Source organism: Astatotilapia calliptera, chromosome 3 (genome assembly GCF_964374335.1).
Source record: "Astatotilapia calliptera chromosome 3, fAstCal68.1, whole genome shotgun sequence".
Taxonomy (NCBI): Eukaryota; Metazoa; Chordata; class Actinopteri; order Cichliformes; family Cichlidae; genus Astatotilapia; species Astatotilapia calliptera.
The window spans coordinates 35,224,919-35,243,121 of NC_137424.1; the positions used below are offsets into that span (position 1 = coordinate 35,224,919).

The 18,203-nt window shown below is 41.6% G+C and overlaps 2 protein-coding genes and 1 non-coding gene across 6 annotated transcripts in view; all 3 read left to right on the top strand.

The window, feature by feature from the left end:
- The first annotated feature begins 254 nt into the window (after positions 1–254).
- Positions 255–9,768, top strand: haus6 (HAUS augmin-like complex, subunit 6). The gene is made up of 16 exons (XM_026161758.2): positions 255–721; positions 873–968; positions 1,070–1,148; positions 1,941–2,073; positions 2,232–2,376; positions 5,618–5,680; positions 5,756–5,816; positions 5,995–6,168; positions 6,470–6,657; positions 7,051–7,180; positions 7,347–7,449; positions 7,541–7,604; positions 7,964–8,105; positions 8,243–8,341; positions 8,499–8,634; positions 8,733–9,768. The coding sequence occupies exons 1-16, from the start codon at positions 579–581 to the stop codon at positions 9,440–9,442; spliced, it is 2,466 nt and encodes an 821-aa protein (XP_026017543.2). The 5' UTR covers positions 255–578; the 3' UTR covers positions 9,443–9,768.
- Positions 7,662–7,792, top strand: LOC113019818 (small Cajal body-specific RNA 8). The gene has a single exon (XR_003272123.1).
- Positions 9,769–11,153: 1,385 nt separating the features above from the next.
- The window catches only part of dennd4c (DENN/MADD domain containing 4C), a 39,876-nt gene continuing 32,826 nt past the window's right edge, over positions 11,154–18,203 (top strand). For 3 of the 4 annotated variants that reach the window (XR_013906997.1, XM_026161735.2, XM_080299932.1), the window contains exon 1: positions 11,154–11,477. The gene's annotated coding sequence lies outside the window, so the exon portion shown is untranslated. Of the gene's footprint in view, positions 11,478–11,937; positions 12,053–18,203 lie in introns of those variants that run through there. The other variant, XM_026161736.2, reaches the window with a different exon arrangement.

Consider the following 18,203-nt stretch of genomic DNA (forward strand, 5'->3'; position numbering starts at 1 on the left):
CAGTAATAGCTTAGGAAATTTTTAGAGCATAGTACAGCTGCTCTGGCCAAAGTCCAATAAAACTTTGTATCTGTCAGGGCTACGCCTTTATATGTCAAATTTACCTTCGACAAAAACTGCAAAAAATATAGTTACTTATAGTGAAAAATACAATAAGAAGAAGCACGTTAAAATAGTGAGTTTTTTTTGTTTTTTAAATTTCCAATGGGAATCCCGTGCGTCTCTACCTTCGCTAACCGGAAGTAATTTAAAACATCCGGGTAATCTTTAGAAAAATTGGCGGTTTGTGTCCTTGCGTTACCTTTTTTTGTTTTCCAGTTCTCAGTGGACTATGAAATGTGTGAAATGTATATTAACAAACGTCAACGTGGATTTAACGTCAGCGGCAGCCTCTCTTATAATGTAACTGTTTCCTGGCAGTGTTTGTTATTGTGAATGGGCCTTGTTGGCGTAAGTTAGCGAAGAGTAAACGTCGTTGCTAGCAGGGAGGCTAGCGGACTAGCGGTTTTCTGTTTGCCAGTCTGGAGCTTTGAATTCGCCTCCGGACACAATCACGGTGCTTCTTACTCCTCTGAATAATGGCCAATCCGGCACTATTGCAGAAGAAGAATGGACAGTATTTGTGGTTCTCTCTTCTTGGGCTGGGATTTCAACCGGACGTTGCAGTGTCGTCAATCGCTGGCAAAACCAATATTAATGCTAAACACATCATCATGGGGCCGTGAGTTTGCTTTTCATGTCTTTATGAATAATACTAGCTATTTCTTACTGTGCGAAATGTCGCTACTTTAACTTTGCCTTGAATGTACGTTGCCATTCACTCTCCCTGGAGCGTAAGCGTTTCCTGCTAAGTTTAGTTTTATGTCCCACAGGAACATGTTTGACAAACCCAACAAAGATGCTTTTTACATAGTGACCCATTTCCTGCTGGAGAAACTCAACCGGACACGGTTTCATGAGGCATATAGGTAAAGACAATTATAACCAGTCTTGTATGCTCAGATAGATGATTCATTGTCTTCACCAGTATTTGTTTTTAATCTCTTCTCATTTATCCTTGGGTTTTCAGGCACTGCTGGCCTGTTTTAAACCCAAAAGCAGACGCCGAGTTCCGCAAAGTTACCTGCGCTTGGCTGCGAGAAATCATGGTGAGAATCAAAAGAATAAAAGAAATTGTACGAAAGTTTAAGACTGAATTAAACAGACAGGGCACTTCTTTAAGATTTGCATTGTGCTACATTTATGTTAATCGTTGCAGACGAATAAGGCGTTTATTCAAGTGCATCTCCTTGAAGCAAAGTACAGTGTTTTATTTCATTCATTGTTCCTGCATGATGGATGGGAATAAAACTCAAAGTAAAGAGCTATGAGATCCCTCTCTTATTCCCCCCTGATTTTAGAGTAAGCACAGGTATTTTCACTTGAGAAAAATGACTGTGTGTGTGTGAATAATATATCATTTGATTAGTATGTTGACCCATTTTCTTGAAGCTTTCATTACTCACTATGTTTGCTAGACACCTATTTTTGGCCAAATGGAGTTGCCTTGGTGTTTACAGACTCTGTGTGTGCTGTATGGATACGCAGATGTGCGGGATAGGGTCGCTTTTATTGATGTTGAAGATTCACATTAGCATTGTGAAGTCCACAAACTTCACACTGTGCTGTGCGAGAACAGTTGCAATTGGCACTTGCAGACACATCATTGGATGCTAATTCTGGGAGCGCTTGATTTGCTTTGCGTTCTATTGACAGAACATGCATTTTGAAAATTTCTAATGGGGAATTTCTTGAAAAGCCAAAGTTTTGTTCAAGATTACAATTTGATTAATTTTGTGGGTCGTATAGTAATCTATAATGAAACCTTTTTATTAGCAAAAACAGTTTGTATTTAGGTCGCTGACAGCCATCTGTTTTGTTTTTTTTTTGACGATGTGCAGGAAGAAACTGCAAATACTGGATCCAGAGTGGTGGCATCATTGTTTCTCTCGCCTGGAGGCCCCAAGTTTGTCAGCTTGATGCTTCATTTGGCCAAGCATGTCATGCTGCAGGAAATGAAGACCTTTGCTACAGGTAGGTCTTGTGTAGCCTCTCGAATCTACAATTCCTAAAGTTTAAAGTGACAGAATTAAACATGACTTCTGTTCTCCTATTAATCTCATCTGCCATGGACCTGGCTTGCAAAGATGCCAACCAAATGATGACGTGATCTTGAACATTATTATTGTCAGATGGCAGCTGGGTACCTGAGGCGGCGGCAATGCCGGCTTCGACGTCAAACTTGGCAATTAAGAGGTTCAATCTGGTCCGTGCCAGATTTTTGAAAACTGCAGTGGAACAGGATCGTTTTCTCCATGAATACCAGAGACGGGCCCAGTAAGTGCACTTTTGGTTTAAGCAGCTTTACAGAGTTGTAAAGTATATATATTTTTTGAAATGTCACCAAACTAAGAAGTTTTAGCTTTTTACCAAAATAAAATAATCAGGACTTGTATATAATTAAGAAAGGAAAAAAATAATGTGTGACTTAATTTATTCAAGTCTATGGGTTTGTTTTTCAAATGCCAAAAAATATACATCCTGCCATTTTTATGCCCCGGTGGGTATTGAAGTGAAAGGGGTCGTGGAAGACCTAAAATATAACCTTTAACATAATGGTAAACACAATAAGACAGAACAAAATGACTACATCAGGGAATAATTGCTCAGAACGGAGTACAGTTAAAATAGTAACAAGTTAAACAGTTCAATTACTAAAACTTGCTGTGAAATACAATAAAGTGCTTACTAAGTAACTGCCTAACAAATAAATTCAGGTATTGTGGTGTGAGGATTCCTGTATCAGGCTTCGTCGAAGCAGAACAGAAGATGTTAGAGAAGTACAAGGTATTAAGAAAAATGTAATAAATGTTTACTTAGTATAATGATATAAATGTACAGAAAATAAACTTCCTGTCACTTTAAATTATTTAAATTAGTATTAAATTGCAAATTGTACTAAACTAGTAAAGTCAAATAAATCTTAGTACTCCGTTTCACTGCTCTATCCAAGGATGTTTTGTCAAGGTTCAAGGTTCTTTATTATTTGTCACATGCATAGTTATACAAGTATAACACACAGTGAAATGTAGCCTGACACGCTCCTCGACATGTGCAAAAATTTTTGCACATGTCCTTATTCTATTCACTGCAGTACTAAAATACAGCTGACATTTTTCCCACACTAATTTCCAAACCTAACGAGCTTGGAAAGAAAAGCAACTGGATTTCTTAAAGTTTCTTGAAGACGTTGCACCTTTCACCCAAGAAGCTTCTTCAGCTCTAAGAACAAATGTTGGAGAGTAACAAAGCAAAAAATAAACACAGTGAGTGGATTGAAAGAGGAGTGAAAGAAGCGATCTATCCCCATTGTAAACGACCATCTTTGAACAGAGGTGGTGGCTTACGACACCAATTGTCTGCCATCTATAATCCAGTTTTGGGATCTCTTCTCGGATGCCTTAACGCCCACTCACATCCTGGGTCATTTGATCTCAGTAAATCACATGATAGGGTGGGGCAAGGTCTCACAATGGGAAACCCGAAACTTTGGCTGATTGTGACCCACACCCGTTTTCACACCTTTGCTCATATGATTAGGCAGATGATCAATACTGGCATCAACAACCCTCTTAGGGACACTGTGACTCTCAGGTGCTCTTAGAACAGAAGAAGCTTCTGGGATGAGAAGCCTTCAAGAACCTTAAAGAAGTCCAGACGCTTTTCTTTCCAAGCTCCTTAGATTACCATGACCTGTAAGTAGAGCTGGGCGATAGAACGATAACGATATGTATCGCGATATAACTTTTACTCGATAGAGAAATTAAGCTATCGCGATAGACCTCGCCGCTCTTGTCCTCTTAAAAAAAAAAAAAAAAAAAAAAGGTCAGCCGATCCAAATTCAGTAGCGCAGAGCTGAACCAATCACAGCCGCAGCGTCACCTCGCGTGACTTGTTACGTACAGCACAAGTGCCAAGCCGCACGTGTGTTTGTTTGGGAAGCAGCCAGCGGGTAATGGAGCCAGCGCGTAATGGAGCCAGCGCGTAATGGAGGAAATGAGTGTGCCGACTAGAAAAATCAACCGAGCGTGACCGAAGAGAAAACAGATGATGGTTCCAATGCCGGAGAGATTGTCGAACGGAAGAGCCAAAGAAGCTCCGTAGTGTGAAGGTATTTCGGCTATTTCAAGTCTGACAAAAAACAGAGTAGCATGCACTGTAAATTGTGCTGAAAGCAAGTCTGGAAATACAATAAACTGGTGCATGCGTCACACTGTGCGCCGCGTTATTGTTTCGGTGAAATGAATTTCTACAATACTGTTACTGTTAATTCTACTCTCTGCAGTGTTTAAATGCTTACATATACACACAGTTACTGTCCCTCCACACATACGACTCGGTTCTGCTTCTATGCCGCAGCTTTGTTTACTTTTTCCCACCGAGGCTTCTAGACTTCTGATTGGCCAATATTTCTGCACGGTTAGGAATCTAGCGCCACCTGCTGCTTTGGCATGTTCATAGCAGCGTTTTCCTTCATTTCTGCCTTTATGTGTGGACGGGATTATTTTTTAAAACGAAAACAGAAAATCTCAGTTTTCAAAAATACCCGTGTACGTGTGGACGTAGCCTCAGTCTCTGACTGGAAGCGCTAATTCGTCATTCGGCTTTTGTCAGACTAAAGTAACTGTTAAAACTGTTTGAAAAGCTCAGCTATACAACAAGGAGAGATTGAGAATTTCCTTTTAGTTCTCAGTTTATTTGATATTGACAAAAGTTAGTCAGTTTTGTCTGTTCTTCTGTAAAACAAACTAAGATTTATTTTTAGAATTAATATTTTGTTTCTAAGTGGAATTGACAATTTAGTCTGTTTCATTTGTTCTATTTTGAAACTTAAACGCTTTAGCGGCTGCCTTTTGTGTAGTTTGCAATATTTGCCTTTATTTATCTGAAAAAGTCTCATGTTCCTTAAGTACATCTACCCTGTTGAACTTATTATGGGAAATAAATATTTAAAAACAAGCTGCTGATTATTTCACATTTTACTTGTGAGCAACGGCACATTAAATCTTACAAATATAGTTATTTGGCTTATATCGTGATAGATATCGTTATCGCCTGAAATGAAAAAAACATATCGTGATATGAAAAAATCTCATATCGCCCAGCTCTACCTGTAAGACTGAGAACCTTCACAGACAAACCTGTAAGACACAGCATTTTACTTTTAGTCTTTGTTCATTGTGTTATTTCTATTATTTTACTTGCTTCCTCTATTCTTATGTGGGTATAAATTTATGGCTGATGCTATGTATTTGTTTGTGCTTCACTTCCCTTCTGTGTGAAAGATATTTTGTAAACGACAGGCTCACTTCCGCCGAGTGTCTCAGTAACCTGTGAATGGAGGCACAGTACATCACTTCAAATGATGTGTTTCAACTCTGCTTCCTGAGCTCTGATATAGCAATGTATCCACTGTGACTACAGCTTTGTTATGCTGAAGGTTTGAATGTAGAAATGGAAGTTAGCTTCTGCTACTTTAAAGTTGTTTTAAGTCTCTTTTTGTTTCTCTCTTGTGAAGACTTTTGGTGAAGTCTATGAGGGACATCAAAGCAGAAGGTGTCAAGTATGATGAGCTGCTTAAGTATGTATAGTTTCTCTCTCAATATGCCAGATTTAATTTAAGACCCATTGAAGTAATGGAGCTGTGTCCTTTCAGGCGCTACAGCAATGATTGCACTCAGAAGAAAGGAACTTCTACAGCTGAGAAGCTCAAAAAAGTACGTAATGTTAACTTTTCAAAACGCTGGAGAGTCTTTGTACTGTTTATTTAAGGAGCAACTGTGATGTGACAGTCTGTTTTCTAAATGCATTCATGTTATTTTCAGATGAGTAGAGACTCGTGTGCCGAGGTGTCTGTTTTTCTAAGTGCTCACAGATGTTCTCTGTTATCCTAAGGTGCGCTCCCTGTGGTCGGCCATTGATGGAATGTTGTCGGCCATCAAAGAGGAGCAAAGTGCTGTGGAGAGTGTCCTGAAAGGAGACGTAGATCAATACACCCTTGATGGGACTGATCAAGTTCTTAAAATTCCCCGCTGTCTGCTGGAGAGAATTGAACAGCTCCCACATCAGGTGAGTGAGAAGAGATGGATGGACTCTGGTTATTGCTTAAATACAACAGGGAAACTTCTTTGAAATCTTGTCTGTGCTTTTTCTTTTTCCCTTAACTAAAACTATACACTGTATTTGTCCCTTATGATTGATGATGATTAGGCATTTCGTGAGCGCACACAAAGCTACTGTCTCGAAACACTCGAGACAGCAGCTACAGAAGATGTGGAACATCTTTCAGGGCTAATATTGGTAGATTTGTGTTTCATGTATACTTTTATTTATATAATTTTTTTACATTTATTTTTTATTTTAAATCCAGTTAAGTTCTGGGAATGTGTATGAAGCCAACCAGCTGAACCTCCTCTGTGTGATGGAGCTGATGACCCACGCGGCGCAGCTCTTAAAGGAGGAACGTTGTCGGGTCTCTCACGCCCCTGTGCCCCAGCTCAACCTGCAGGAGATGTCTCGCCAGATGGCCCGTACGCTGCAGGACCTCCACCTCATCAGGTACCCATTAAGCTGTACTCGCTTGATAGTGCACACTTCTACCTGAGCTGATTAATTCCCCTTTGTTCTTCTTCCTCCTCCTGTTCCCTTTAGGGGTCGTCATAGGGGGTCATCTACCTCCATGTCACCCTATCCCTAGCATCTTCTTCTGTCACACCAACCCTCTGCATGTCCTCCTTCACGACACCAATCTTCCCATTTTTCTCCTTCCTGGCAGCTCCATATTCAACCTGATATTTCCACTATTCCTCCTGTTGCACCCGCATTATCTGTAAATCCAAGTTTCTGGATGCTTGTCGTTTGGAAAATGCTGCGTTAATAGATTTGTGGTAATAACTGTTAACATTTCTTCTTTTAATAACTACAAATGTGTCCTTTAATCTCAACTCCCAGGCAGAAGATTTCTAAGGAAAAAATCCCTGAAGTCAGGAGTGCCATTCAGGATTTGGAGGCAGAGTGGGACAAGAAGTGGATGGACACTCTGAAAGAAACACCCCTAGTCTCTTTTCTGAATGAAGATCCTGTGAGTGGTTGCTTGATTTTTTTTGTTTTTTTATTTTTATATATACATGCATCATACCACACAGGCACTTATTTTAAATTAAGTTATTGTACTGTGAAAAATGACACGAAGACATTCTATTGTTAATGTTGCTTGGAGCTTATGTGCCCGCCCACTTCCTCCTCAGGCTCTTGGCTTCCTCTCACCAATGGCTCCACTGTCTTTTGAGCCGGCGGCTGAAGCGAGTTATAAAAGCAGTGTGTTCTCCCAGTACCCTGCTAAACTTCTTGGTGAGCGGAATCGGATTATAATAAAGTTTTTATGAAGGTGTAACGTTTAAATTTTGTTTTTAATTAGCATTTATTTGTTTTCCCCCCTCAGAGGAGAAGCACTTGGAGAGAGGATCACAGGATGACGTCAAGATAAAATTTTCCAACCTTAAAAGGTAATATTATCAGGGATATTTGAACTTCATGACAGCATTATTCCTTTTGCTTTCTGCTGGGAGGCAGATACCTGGGCAGTCCTGAGCAGTGCTCTGCCTGTCACCAGTCCTCCCTAGAACATCCCTGCTCTCTGATGACCGCGGCGAATTGAGAGAAATCGCCACGGACAGATACGGAGCAGACACTTTATTTCTGTATAAATATGATGATAGAACAGCATGACGTGAATGAGCTTAACCTTGTTAACCTGGAGCATGTAGTGAAGTACCTACCTATACCACAAATTGATTACTTTTATATCAAAAGATGTGATGCGCAAATGTGTTTGGAATAATTAAGCACTTTCTTATCTAAACAGCACTTTACCGGTGACAGTCGAGAGGCCCGAAAGTCCTGTTGTCAAGACTGAAATGACACGAGCGAATACCTCTCTGGACTGGCTTTTTGACACGCCCCCATCTCCTCCTCCTCAAAGAGCTGCACCACGATCATCACCTCAGGCAAGTGTCATATTTCACATTTTCTCTGTTTTCAAAGTTAGTTTCATATTTACTGAATTCTGTTCTTGAAACAATGGTACACTTGTTCCACTAATGTTTAAATAAATGAATACATAAAATCAATGTTTGTGCATCAGGTGAGTGTGAGGAAGATGACCCATACTGATTGGAAGGTGACTCCCTTGAGGACAAAGACTCAGATATTAAACATGGAATATGACAACCTTGCTGATCAGGTATTTTAAAGATTCTCAGCTAAACTACTGAAATCTGTAGTAAATGCTGTATAACTGAGAATTTCATGAGGGTTCATACGTCTAAAAAGGGGCATAGCGATTGTTGAAAACAAGATTTTCTGATTCATTGTTGACATTTGTGTGCACGTGGTGTTAGTTTGCAGATGCTGTAACTACAGCCGCTCCTTCAGAGGGCAGGGTTAAAGGTTTGGAGCTGGAGGCTCTTCTCAGCAGTCTTCAAAGAGATCCCTTCTCTGCTCGTAAGCAGCTGCCACGTACCCCTGAAAGCTTGAGTAAGTGCTAAAATATAGGACCTGACATTCAAAAGCTTCCCTTAATGTGTTCCTTTACCTAATAAAATGGCTTTTGTCCTGGCTATTTCTTCCCAAAGTTATGGATGTCAAAAGCTCCTGGCGTAAGGCAGTCGAGGAAGACAAAGTGAAAAAAAATCAGCCTCCTGCTGAGTTTAATGACAGCATAATAGAGCAACTCACCCCGGTCAGTGAGCACCACGATGGGTCGCCAAGCTCAGAGTCCCCAGGTTCCGACACGACCACCCAGACTGTCCCATCGGCTGTCAGGAGCCACAGCAGCCCTCCAGTCTGCCAGCAGGGGGCCTTGCCCAAGTCCATTCTTGCATGGGACACCTTCATCACAGAGGCCCACGACAGCCCAGGTGGCACAGGCAGCAGTGTGGTCCACTTCAGCCTCGACCAAGAAACTCTGCCAGAAATTCCAGGGTGCGACAGTCTGCTCAGCCTCGATGACGAAGAGATGAAAAGCGAAGACGATGACGAGCAACTGATTCCCTTACTGAAGCTCGAAGTGAAGCAGCCACCGTTAAACTGCCATCAGCATGAAGCAAGAAATGACGGCTTTTTGATGGAGGGCACGAGGACGCCCGAGTGCCTTCTGTCAGATTACACGGTTTCTGGTTTGGACAGAGACTGGTCGGAGGAGCCAGCATCATCAAAGGAAGCCACAGATACGATTTTTTCACTCGATCTAGATGCACTGAAGACCCCTTCACCTCTAAAGAAGCAGGAGTACAGGCTTCCCGAGCTGATCACATTCTCCCCAATGGATGACATGAAGTGTTAGGAAGTGTCCAAGTGTCCAGTCTTCAGCCTCCTGTTTTGGGTTTTTTTTTTGTTTTTTTGTTTTTTTTAAGTAACAAATATGAGCATGTATATATTTTTTTGTTTGTTCGTTGTGTCTGTCTGTAAATCGAGATTTTTGACTAGAGTGTATTATGCCTCCCAGCAATTTACACTGCACCACTGGCTCAGTTTCTAACATGATGGAAATAAAGAATTCTCTCAGTGTTACTTCTCCAATAATCACTCGAAGAATTCCTTGTTTTAGTGATGTTTAAGTTTTTCCTGTTAATTGTGATGCATGGAAGGTATAAAATGAATTGATATGAAGCTACTAGTGTTTTGTTTTTCTTCGTTTTTGTTTTGTCTTTTTTTTTTTTTTAATAGGTGTGACTTGCAGCAATTTAAGATGGGGGCGTCAAATTAAACGTGAAGCAAAGCACTGGTAAAACCGAGAAAAGGGAAGTCGGCGTGTTACTCCTTCACAATAAAAAGTTCAGCGTATGGGCACAAACATTTGACTTGAGTGGTGCTGTGTAAAATACATGAAATCCTGAATGAAACGAATTTGCCTTCATTTCCCACTAAGTTTTTTTCTCCCCTTCTATAAAGTGGGGAAGTCTATATAGAAATATGGGCATTTAGTCCCCTCCCATCCAGATGTGCTGTTTGCAGTGGGAAGCTTAAGACTGGTAACTGGATCGAAATTACTAGAGGAATGAAACTTTCTTTTTCCCCCAGATGGATTTGTTTAATTTAATGAAATGAAAACAATTTAGAGACAAACTATAATCTGGGATTTAAAAAATTCTTTAAAAAGATATGGGTGGGTCATTACTCAGACTTGTTTTGCACCGAAGGGACAAGTGAGGTGAAACCATACAAACACCTAGATCCTCCCATTTGTATATATTGATTTACATATTAGTGTTGCATGACAATATATTTCGGCTGCATCTGGAATTTTATAGAAGTGAAGCTGGTTGGACTATATAGCTGGAATTTCAGACTCACTTTATATTGTGGGCCTACTTTGATCTTAAGTGGATCTTAAACTGCCCTTTCAGTCAGTGTAAAGACATTTACCTAAACATTTGATCCCTGAGATGTCATAATGTTATAAAAGAAGTCCAGTAACAGTACATCTCAGTTTCTTTACATGATAAATGAGTAAAATTTAACTGCCCAGACAGTCATGTATTTATAAAAACAATGTTTTTGTTAATTTACAGGTTTAACAAACGGGTTGTTTTTAATGTGGACCTATCATAATAAAAAACAGAAATTTCTGTTGTAGCTAGTAGAAAACTGGAGCTTTTCTGTTATTCAATTGTTGATCTATTACATAACTACGTTAATGCGATATCAGTGGCAAATAAGGTGGAGTCTTTATCGATAAGAAAAGCTGCAAAACCCACGACAATGCAGCTAGCAGTTCAAAATCTATCACATTTTCCAAAGTCTTCCAGGGGACCGGTTGGATTCTTTGCCCTCCACCTTATGTCCCCCCCCCCCCCCCCCCCCCCCCAATTGACAGAATATTAACTTATATAAAATACACACATGCAGCGTGAATTGCATCAAAAAGTTGAAAATCATTTCAAAGTCTTTTACTTTGAAAGGATTCACCAGAAGCGGCTCCTTGTTCGCGAGCGCGCTTGCTCGCGCTGTCAGTTGCAGCGGTGGTTTGTTAGCAGCGTTTCCTTTTCTCTGGGCGGTTCCAGTCTGAGAGAGAGAGAGCGAGAGAGAGCGAGAGGTTCAGAGGAAAGCTCTAACTCTATCAGCCCAGACACAAACATGGCGCCTGCCTCCGCCGACAACTTCAGATGAAAGTGTGGCGAAGAAGTAACTAGCAAAGTACAAAGGAGTATTTCCGAGTGGCGTTTTCACCCTTCTTTTTAACTTGCCGTTCTGGTTTGACCAGTTTTTTTGTTTTTGCTTTGCACAAATAAGTCTGCGGGGTACTTCGAGGAGGTAAAACAAGCAAGTTGCCTACATGTCAACATTGTCTCTGTTTCTCACTGCGGTGTAAACAGCTGGTAAGTACTCGTGTTTTGTTCCGTGGAGATAACCGTTAGGGATCGCGGCATGTTGTGGAAATGAGAGGGAGTGGATGAAGTGCATTAGGTTAACTTTCGCTGTGTGTGAGTGCGCTCAGCCGCTGTAAATGCATTTTCCTGGTGTTGCGCTGCTGCACTTTCAGCGTGTTATCCAACCACGGAAAGAGAGAGAGAGAGCCACGTATGAGCGCTCGGGGTGATCATGGGAGGAAATTTCTTTTGTTATACCCACGACGAGGTGTATTTCCTGCATCAAAGTTGACCTACTTAAGGTTGGGATGCAACAGTTGGGAACATAACACCCCTCTCCTCCGCCGCCTCCTCTTGCTGCTCCTGCTCGCCTCTCCTCCCCGGGCCCTCCCTGTCGCCAGATAATCAGACTCAGCTCTCCTGGAGTCTGTCTACCCTTGCAGGTGTCTGCTCCCAGAAACAAACCCAACTTCCTGCGTGGGATCAAAATGTGTGTTGGGGTTTAAAGCTCAATTTTAGCAGGACCTTCTTGTCATGCAGTCAGCGCCGTGTTCGTGTAGAGGATCAACTGGTCTGACTTCTTTGTGAGTTTGCTTTTCATCCTTTTCCTAGCCGTGTATGATGTGGCACTATGCAGCGCCAAGGTGCTCACATATCTATGCCTCAGCACTTGACTGCTTGCCAGTCAGCAGCAGTCTAACCCCTGAGGTTAGCAGAGTGCTCCCTCTGCTCCGTGCTCCCATCACAGCTGTGGTGAATCATGACTGGCATGTGATATTTCTGCTCCGATGGTACAAGTTCCAGCAGAGCTAAGCTTGGCACTTCCTCTTCTGTTGTGCTCAAAGTATTCATAATTTCAATTAGGTGTTTTACCAACTGAGCTGGCTGCAGGAATGCTGTGTAATGACAGGATAATCGAGGCACGCGGAGTGTGAAAAACATGGAAATTGCTCTGGCAGAATCCACTGAGCCGTTGCCACGTGGAAACAAAATAAAATAAACCCTCTTCCTTGACCTTGGCTTGCCCTGACAGGCGCTGGGAAAGAGGAGTGGAGCAAACGTTTCCTCCCACTATAACCTCTACAATACTGCAGGTATAAAGTGGGTCATGGCTGCGCGGTGGCTTTGTGTACATTGAACTTGCACTTTGTGGCCTTCCAAAGGCTCTGTCAGGTGACTGGGGGGAAGGAGGTGGATTGGCTCAAAGGAGCAGCAGCAACAGGCAGTATTTATTCAGTGGGAGAGTGATATGTTGAGATACGTTAGAGCGTACCCGTGTGATCTGCTCCATTCTTTCATTCACAGTTGTGTTCACTCTACCTCACCCGGCAAATAGCACGGTGGAGCTACCTTTATCCCCCCTTCAGCCTCCACTTGAGTTGACACTTTCAGGTTGATTTATCACCCACACTTTCACTGTCAGTTTTCTCAGAGTTTGAAGAGCTTATTGGAAAATTATTAATAATTTTCCAGGAGTCCCAACATCAACTGACACTTTCATGTCAATGAATGATTCGTTCTATAAATGAAAGTTCAACTTGTTTGAGTCACATTGTTTTGACAGTGTTAACCACCCCTGCTTGCTTTAACTCCTTCCATCAAATTATACCACCCAGCATGGCATGCTCACTTTTTGAAGACAGACTAACGACTTAGAACCCTAGTTGTTGTTTTTTTAAATAAACTCAGTTAGCTAACATTTTCTTTTTAGTTTTCCTGTTATAGCAATACATAAATATGAAAAACAAAAAGTAGGCAGAATACACTAACATTTCCTGTTAAGTAGTGGGAATCACCAGACCCCCACAATACATTATCACAATATTTCACTCATGATCTGATGATAGCTTGATTTTTAACATTTTGTGATAAGCTAAAAACACGTAATACAATTTATCATCTTTTATTTCAACTGTAAGTTATGTCCTCAAAGTTGTTGTTGTTGTTGTTTTTCCAATCTGTTTTATCTAAGCAGATAAAGTTATCTCACTTCAGTGATTCTTTTTTGTTGCAAAATGAGATTGTCAAGCACACCAACACTGTCACTAAAACCTACTATAAATGCTGTCATAAGACATAATCAGCCTGCAGTCAAATGGGATCAAGCTGGCAGTTATGTACTATGTTAAGTGTCCAGTTGACCATCTAGCTTCTTTCGCTGTTTGCCGTTGGTGTGTACTGTTTTGTGGGGTTTGGCTGGCTGGAACTGAAATTTTCCGAGACATGGATTACTCTGTCTCACCTGTGTCTGCTGTCTTTTTCAGCCCTGCTTCTTTGCCTCTTTCACCAGGTGTCTCTACATCCTGATCAATACAGAATTTTTAAGACCGATGCCAATACTTGATGATTTAAAAATCTGATACATCGGCCGATATTTCATTTTCTGCCAGACGCACAGAACATAAACAGATTTCATTAACAGTTGTTGCGTGTCTTTATTTATGAGTCCTTACTAAGATAATGTGACAGTGCTGATTATGAATTGTCGTGTTTTACTGTCGAAACAACTCATGGATTATCAGTTAACTATCTGTCCAACTCAGATTGGATTAGCTAGTTGTTGTTGGTGAGTCCCTAGTGGACAAGCTACGTAACATCAACACTCATAACTTGATTAAAGGGTGTTTCTCTCATAGCTTCTGTACTCTTTAAATTTTCATGTATTGGCCGTTACAAATGCTGATACTGATATATCGCCAAATAGCCTAATATCATTCGAGCTTTAGTTGTCTGTATCTTCAGCTCATTCGGAGGTTGCAGAGAAACTCTTGTGTGTGTCTTTAATGGCATTTTCGTTTCTGTTTCCTTTCAGTATTCAGCGTTAAGCACATGTGGTCAGCCTTTCAACTATTTAAAATCTTTCAAAGTCAGATTTCGCAGTGTTTGTATAAACCATTCACTGTGTAATATTTGTGCTTGTGTAAAGAAAGTTTTCCTCCATGAAGAGCTCAGAGGTTAGTGCCAGCAATGCTGTAATATCTGAATCAAGGACGCTTTTGCAGGCTTACCATTTCATTTACAGTCACACTTTTTTTTTTTTTTTCTTTTCTCAAGGTGTTTCTACACAATTAGCGGACAGATCGTGGTTTCTTGTCTCTTTGGAGCCAATGTGTACCTGAAGAAGCACTGTGCGTTCTGTTAAGCCGCCTGTTTGCACCTCTTAAGTTAAACCAAACTCAACATAGTTGTTTGTAGCCAAAGAGCAGCAGGAAGGCACTTGTAATCCGCTCCTCTTCCCTCTCAGGTAACCTGCTTCCCTCCTCTGACCCTTGTACTCTGCTGTGGTGTGCCAGCATGTCTGTTGTTTTCTTTCAGTAGCTCTCCCTCTGAGTCGGTGTAGACCCAGCTAGTTAGTACGAGCAATGAGTTTGCCTTCTCTCTCCCGTCTCCTTACAGTGGAAAGAATGCTCTGTGTCCACCGGCTTGTCACGCTTCAGGAGGGAGGCAGTCTTGTGACGTTTCTGCTAAGCCTGCCTTCGCTCCTTGCATCTACCCAAGCGGATTTTAACTGTAAATAGTCATATTTTTGAGGGAATGTGTGGTCTAAATGCTGCTTTTGACAGGTTTCAGTAAAGTGCCTCGTTTTCTTAAAAAAGAAAAAAACAACCCCACCTGCTTCACACAGTGGAATTAGAGACCCACTGTGATCCAGGAAGAAAAGTGGAAAATTTTCTGCTCCGCTCATTAGAATTCATTCCACGTCACTCCTGACTGCCTTTAGCGTTAGCGCTGATGCTATCTCTGAAAGTGTTGGACTGCTTAGAGTTCAAGATTTAGAGTTAACATACTAGGAGGGAGCAGACAATATGGGTGTTTGTCATAGTGCTGAAACAGCAGGGATTCAGTTCATTTTTTAATATGTAAATATGTAATAATCTGTTACAAGTGGGAGACACACCTTGCTTAAAACCTGTAAAATTGTGAAATATAGAGGTGGGGTTTTTTTTTTTTTTTTTTAATAACTTAAGTTAGAGCTGATGCCCAAAAGCTCAAATTCAAATAGCCTGAAGCAGCAGCAACAACAAGCAGCGTCATCCGTTCTGTCTGTCATCAGTGTGATTTGCCAACCAGATGCCTATTCTGAGAAGCTTGTTGACAACTGCCGTCTGTGCTTACATGAAATTGAACTTTATGTAGACATTTATGTGTAAAAAAAGCAGCGTTCACGGCAGGTCTTCGGCTTTATTCAAGCACTACAGAGAGAGGGAGGTGTTGTTAGCATATGGATTTGATAATGCCGAGCTATCACACAGACTCCACCTCTCTCACACACACACGCTGAACAGCAAATATTGAATGGTAAGAGGCATTTCTTGCAAGTGCACATGACCTTGTTGGAACATTTCTGAAAGACTTTCCTTACTGTCGTAATTACTTGAAGGCTGATGTGGATCACTTCTGTTAAGTCTGGCTTTTAGGTTCATCACAGCGTGCTGTTGAGATTAATGAGCAGAGTGAGGTATTTCTAGACCGCACTTTAACAGCCAACTATGTATGTGCGTGCATACTCCAGCTCACGCCGTATGAATGCAATCATACATCAGCTCTACCGGCTTTCCTTTATCTGCCCTAAAAGCAGCATTCCATGTTTTTTTTCTCTCCCCCTCCTGTGGTTGTCTCCTTGTAAAGTGGCGGTTTCATCACCTCACTGGCACCTTGTACTCAGTCTGGCCTAAGCCACTGACAGCACACTGTGATGACAGGTGGCAGAGAGGGCCACTTTGCTCTTCAGATCATCCAAAGCCCAGAACTACAGAGTGCCACTTGAAGCAGGCTCTGGTGCTGTAGAGTGTGATACAGCGTGGCTCAGCAGCTGTTTCAGGCAAGCTGTGAGTGGATGTGCAAGGCAGGGCTCCTGCTGAAGTAACCGAGACGGACACAGCACTCGCTGTTGTCCAGCATCGCGCACAAACACACACAATCTTGTGCATGCGCGTAATCGCAGACAGGCTCTTTGGTTCCCCCCCCTGGGGAACGAGCCTCCAAGCTCTTTTGTGTAAAAGGGATGAGATCATCGTGGGGCATACCATGAGGGGATAGAGTAAGGGGTTCCACCTAAATAGAGAAATCTCTGTTTTTTTTCTGTCCCTTTCTCTGCATTTCTCTAGCCAACTTGAGTTTCCCTCTGCCCTCAGGGGTTGTTGAGGTCCCTTTGGCATGTTTGCAAGTGAGTTAAGACCAGTGTCCCCCACAAACTCCTTTGTAGTGCAGGAAAATCCAGTATTTTAATGAATGGCTTAGAGTACTGTTAGTGAGCTGATTTGAAATGTTGTATTACAAGATACGGATTCCTTTTTTTATTTTACATTTTGGGGTATTCACTGCACCTTGTCTGGTCCCATAATATCTGTATAGGTGCCCTCCCTGTCCCCTCCCTATTGATCACAGTTGCTTGAAAGTTCTGATTATATTACAAACAAGCCCTACTGAGGGATGACAATGCAGTTGTTGTCACTGCAAATCCAACTAAGACAGGAAGCTGTGCTCCAGGAGTTGTTGATTTGGCTTTTTCAGGGGTTATTGATTTAAAAAAAAATGGTGGTTATGAATGCTGAAAAGGCACAAATTGTCTTTCCATCAAAATAGTTTGCATCCTCCTTTTTTTTTTTTTTTTTTTTTAATATTTGGTGGATATGATGGGATAATCAGTTTATCTAGATCTTTAACTCTCAGTGAGAGTATTGCTATAAATTGATCATTTTTGGTCGGAGGTTTTTTTGTCTTTGTCACGGTTCTCTGAGTGAAAACCAGACAAAGAGCGTGTCACACGATCATCAGGCCTCACGAGTAACAGAGGAACAGGTTTTCAAATGGAAAGGGAGGGGCAGGGCACTACCTTTTTAGAGGCATGGTCTCAAATTACAACACAAGACTTCAGTGTAGTGAAAATGTAATGGAACAGTTTGTCTGCCAGTTTGACCCTTGAACCATAAGCACTGTAAGATTTTCTTCAGATTAACAGGTATTTTTTTCGCCCCATCCCTCTCATGTTGCTTGCCATTAAAAGGGCAGACAACCCCGGATGCAGCTTTCACCTCTGTTTATGAATACTTTAAAGCTTTTAGCTCTAATTTCTTGTCAACACCGGCGTTTAAGACGAGTACATAGTTTTATTTGCTCGCCAGACGATAAAGGTGGCAATAAAATTTGCTTTGCTGCTATTGTCTTTCATGTATGTCTAAAACTAAAACTAGGCTTTTTTCAGAAGTCTCCGAGTCTGCCTTTACAGAGAGCATGGCAGCTAAGCTGAATGTACCCTTGAAAGATCAATTTCCTCAGCCAGAGTAACACTAGTCGCAGCTCAGGGTCGTGCAGCCTGGTATTGTTGGGCCTCGGTTGCTATGGCAGCGGCATGTATTATAAGCTGTCGAGAAGAGATATTTGTATGGTTGTGGGGCGTGTGGTGAATGCACGTGGGACTCTCTAGGGCTTCATGCTTTAAAGTATTGTGCCCGCCACTGTGGGCGCACCTGATGACATCAGGGGATGTTTGGCCCTGCGAGAAAAGAAGATAAGCAATGTCAGTGCCGTTGGTGGATGTGACCTGATTGTGCTCCACAGTGACAGATATCAGTAGCTGTATGAGCTATTCAGTGGCTAACCTACCCTCTTTAGTGCACACAATCAATGTAGTATAAACTATCACAGATTAATCCCAGTTCTAATAGCAACCTGGTAACAGCAAATAACGTGTTCCTTCAATGACCCATTTTCTGAAAACAGGAAATGATATGC

What these genes read in the sequence shown, in the direction of transcription:
- haus6 (XM_026161758.2), top strand. Translation starts at nt 579, where the DNA reads ATGGCCAATCCGGCACTATTGCAGAAGAAGAATGGACAGTATTTGTGG. An exon ending in GAATACCAGAGACGGGCCCA is followed by an intron (nt 2,377 to 5,617) that starts GTAAGTGCACTT and finishes TCTCTTGTGAAG; the next exon opens with ACTTTTGGTGAAGTCTATGA. An exon ending in GTACCCTGCTAAACTTCTTG is followed by an intron (nt 7,450 to 7,540) that starts GTGAGCGGAATC and finishes TTCCCCCCTCAG; the next exon opens with AGGAGAAGCACTTGGAGAGA.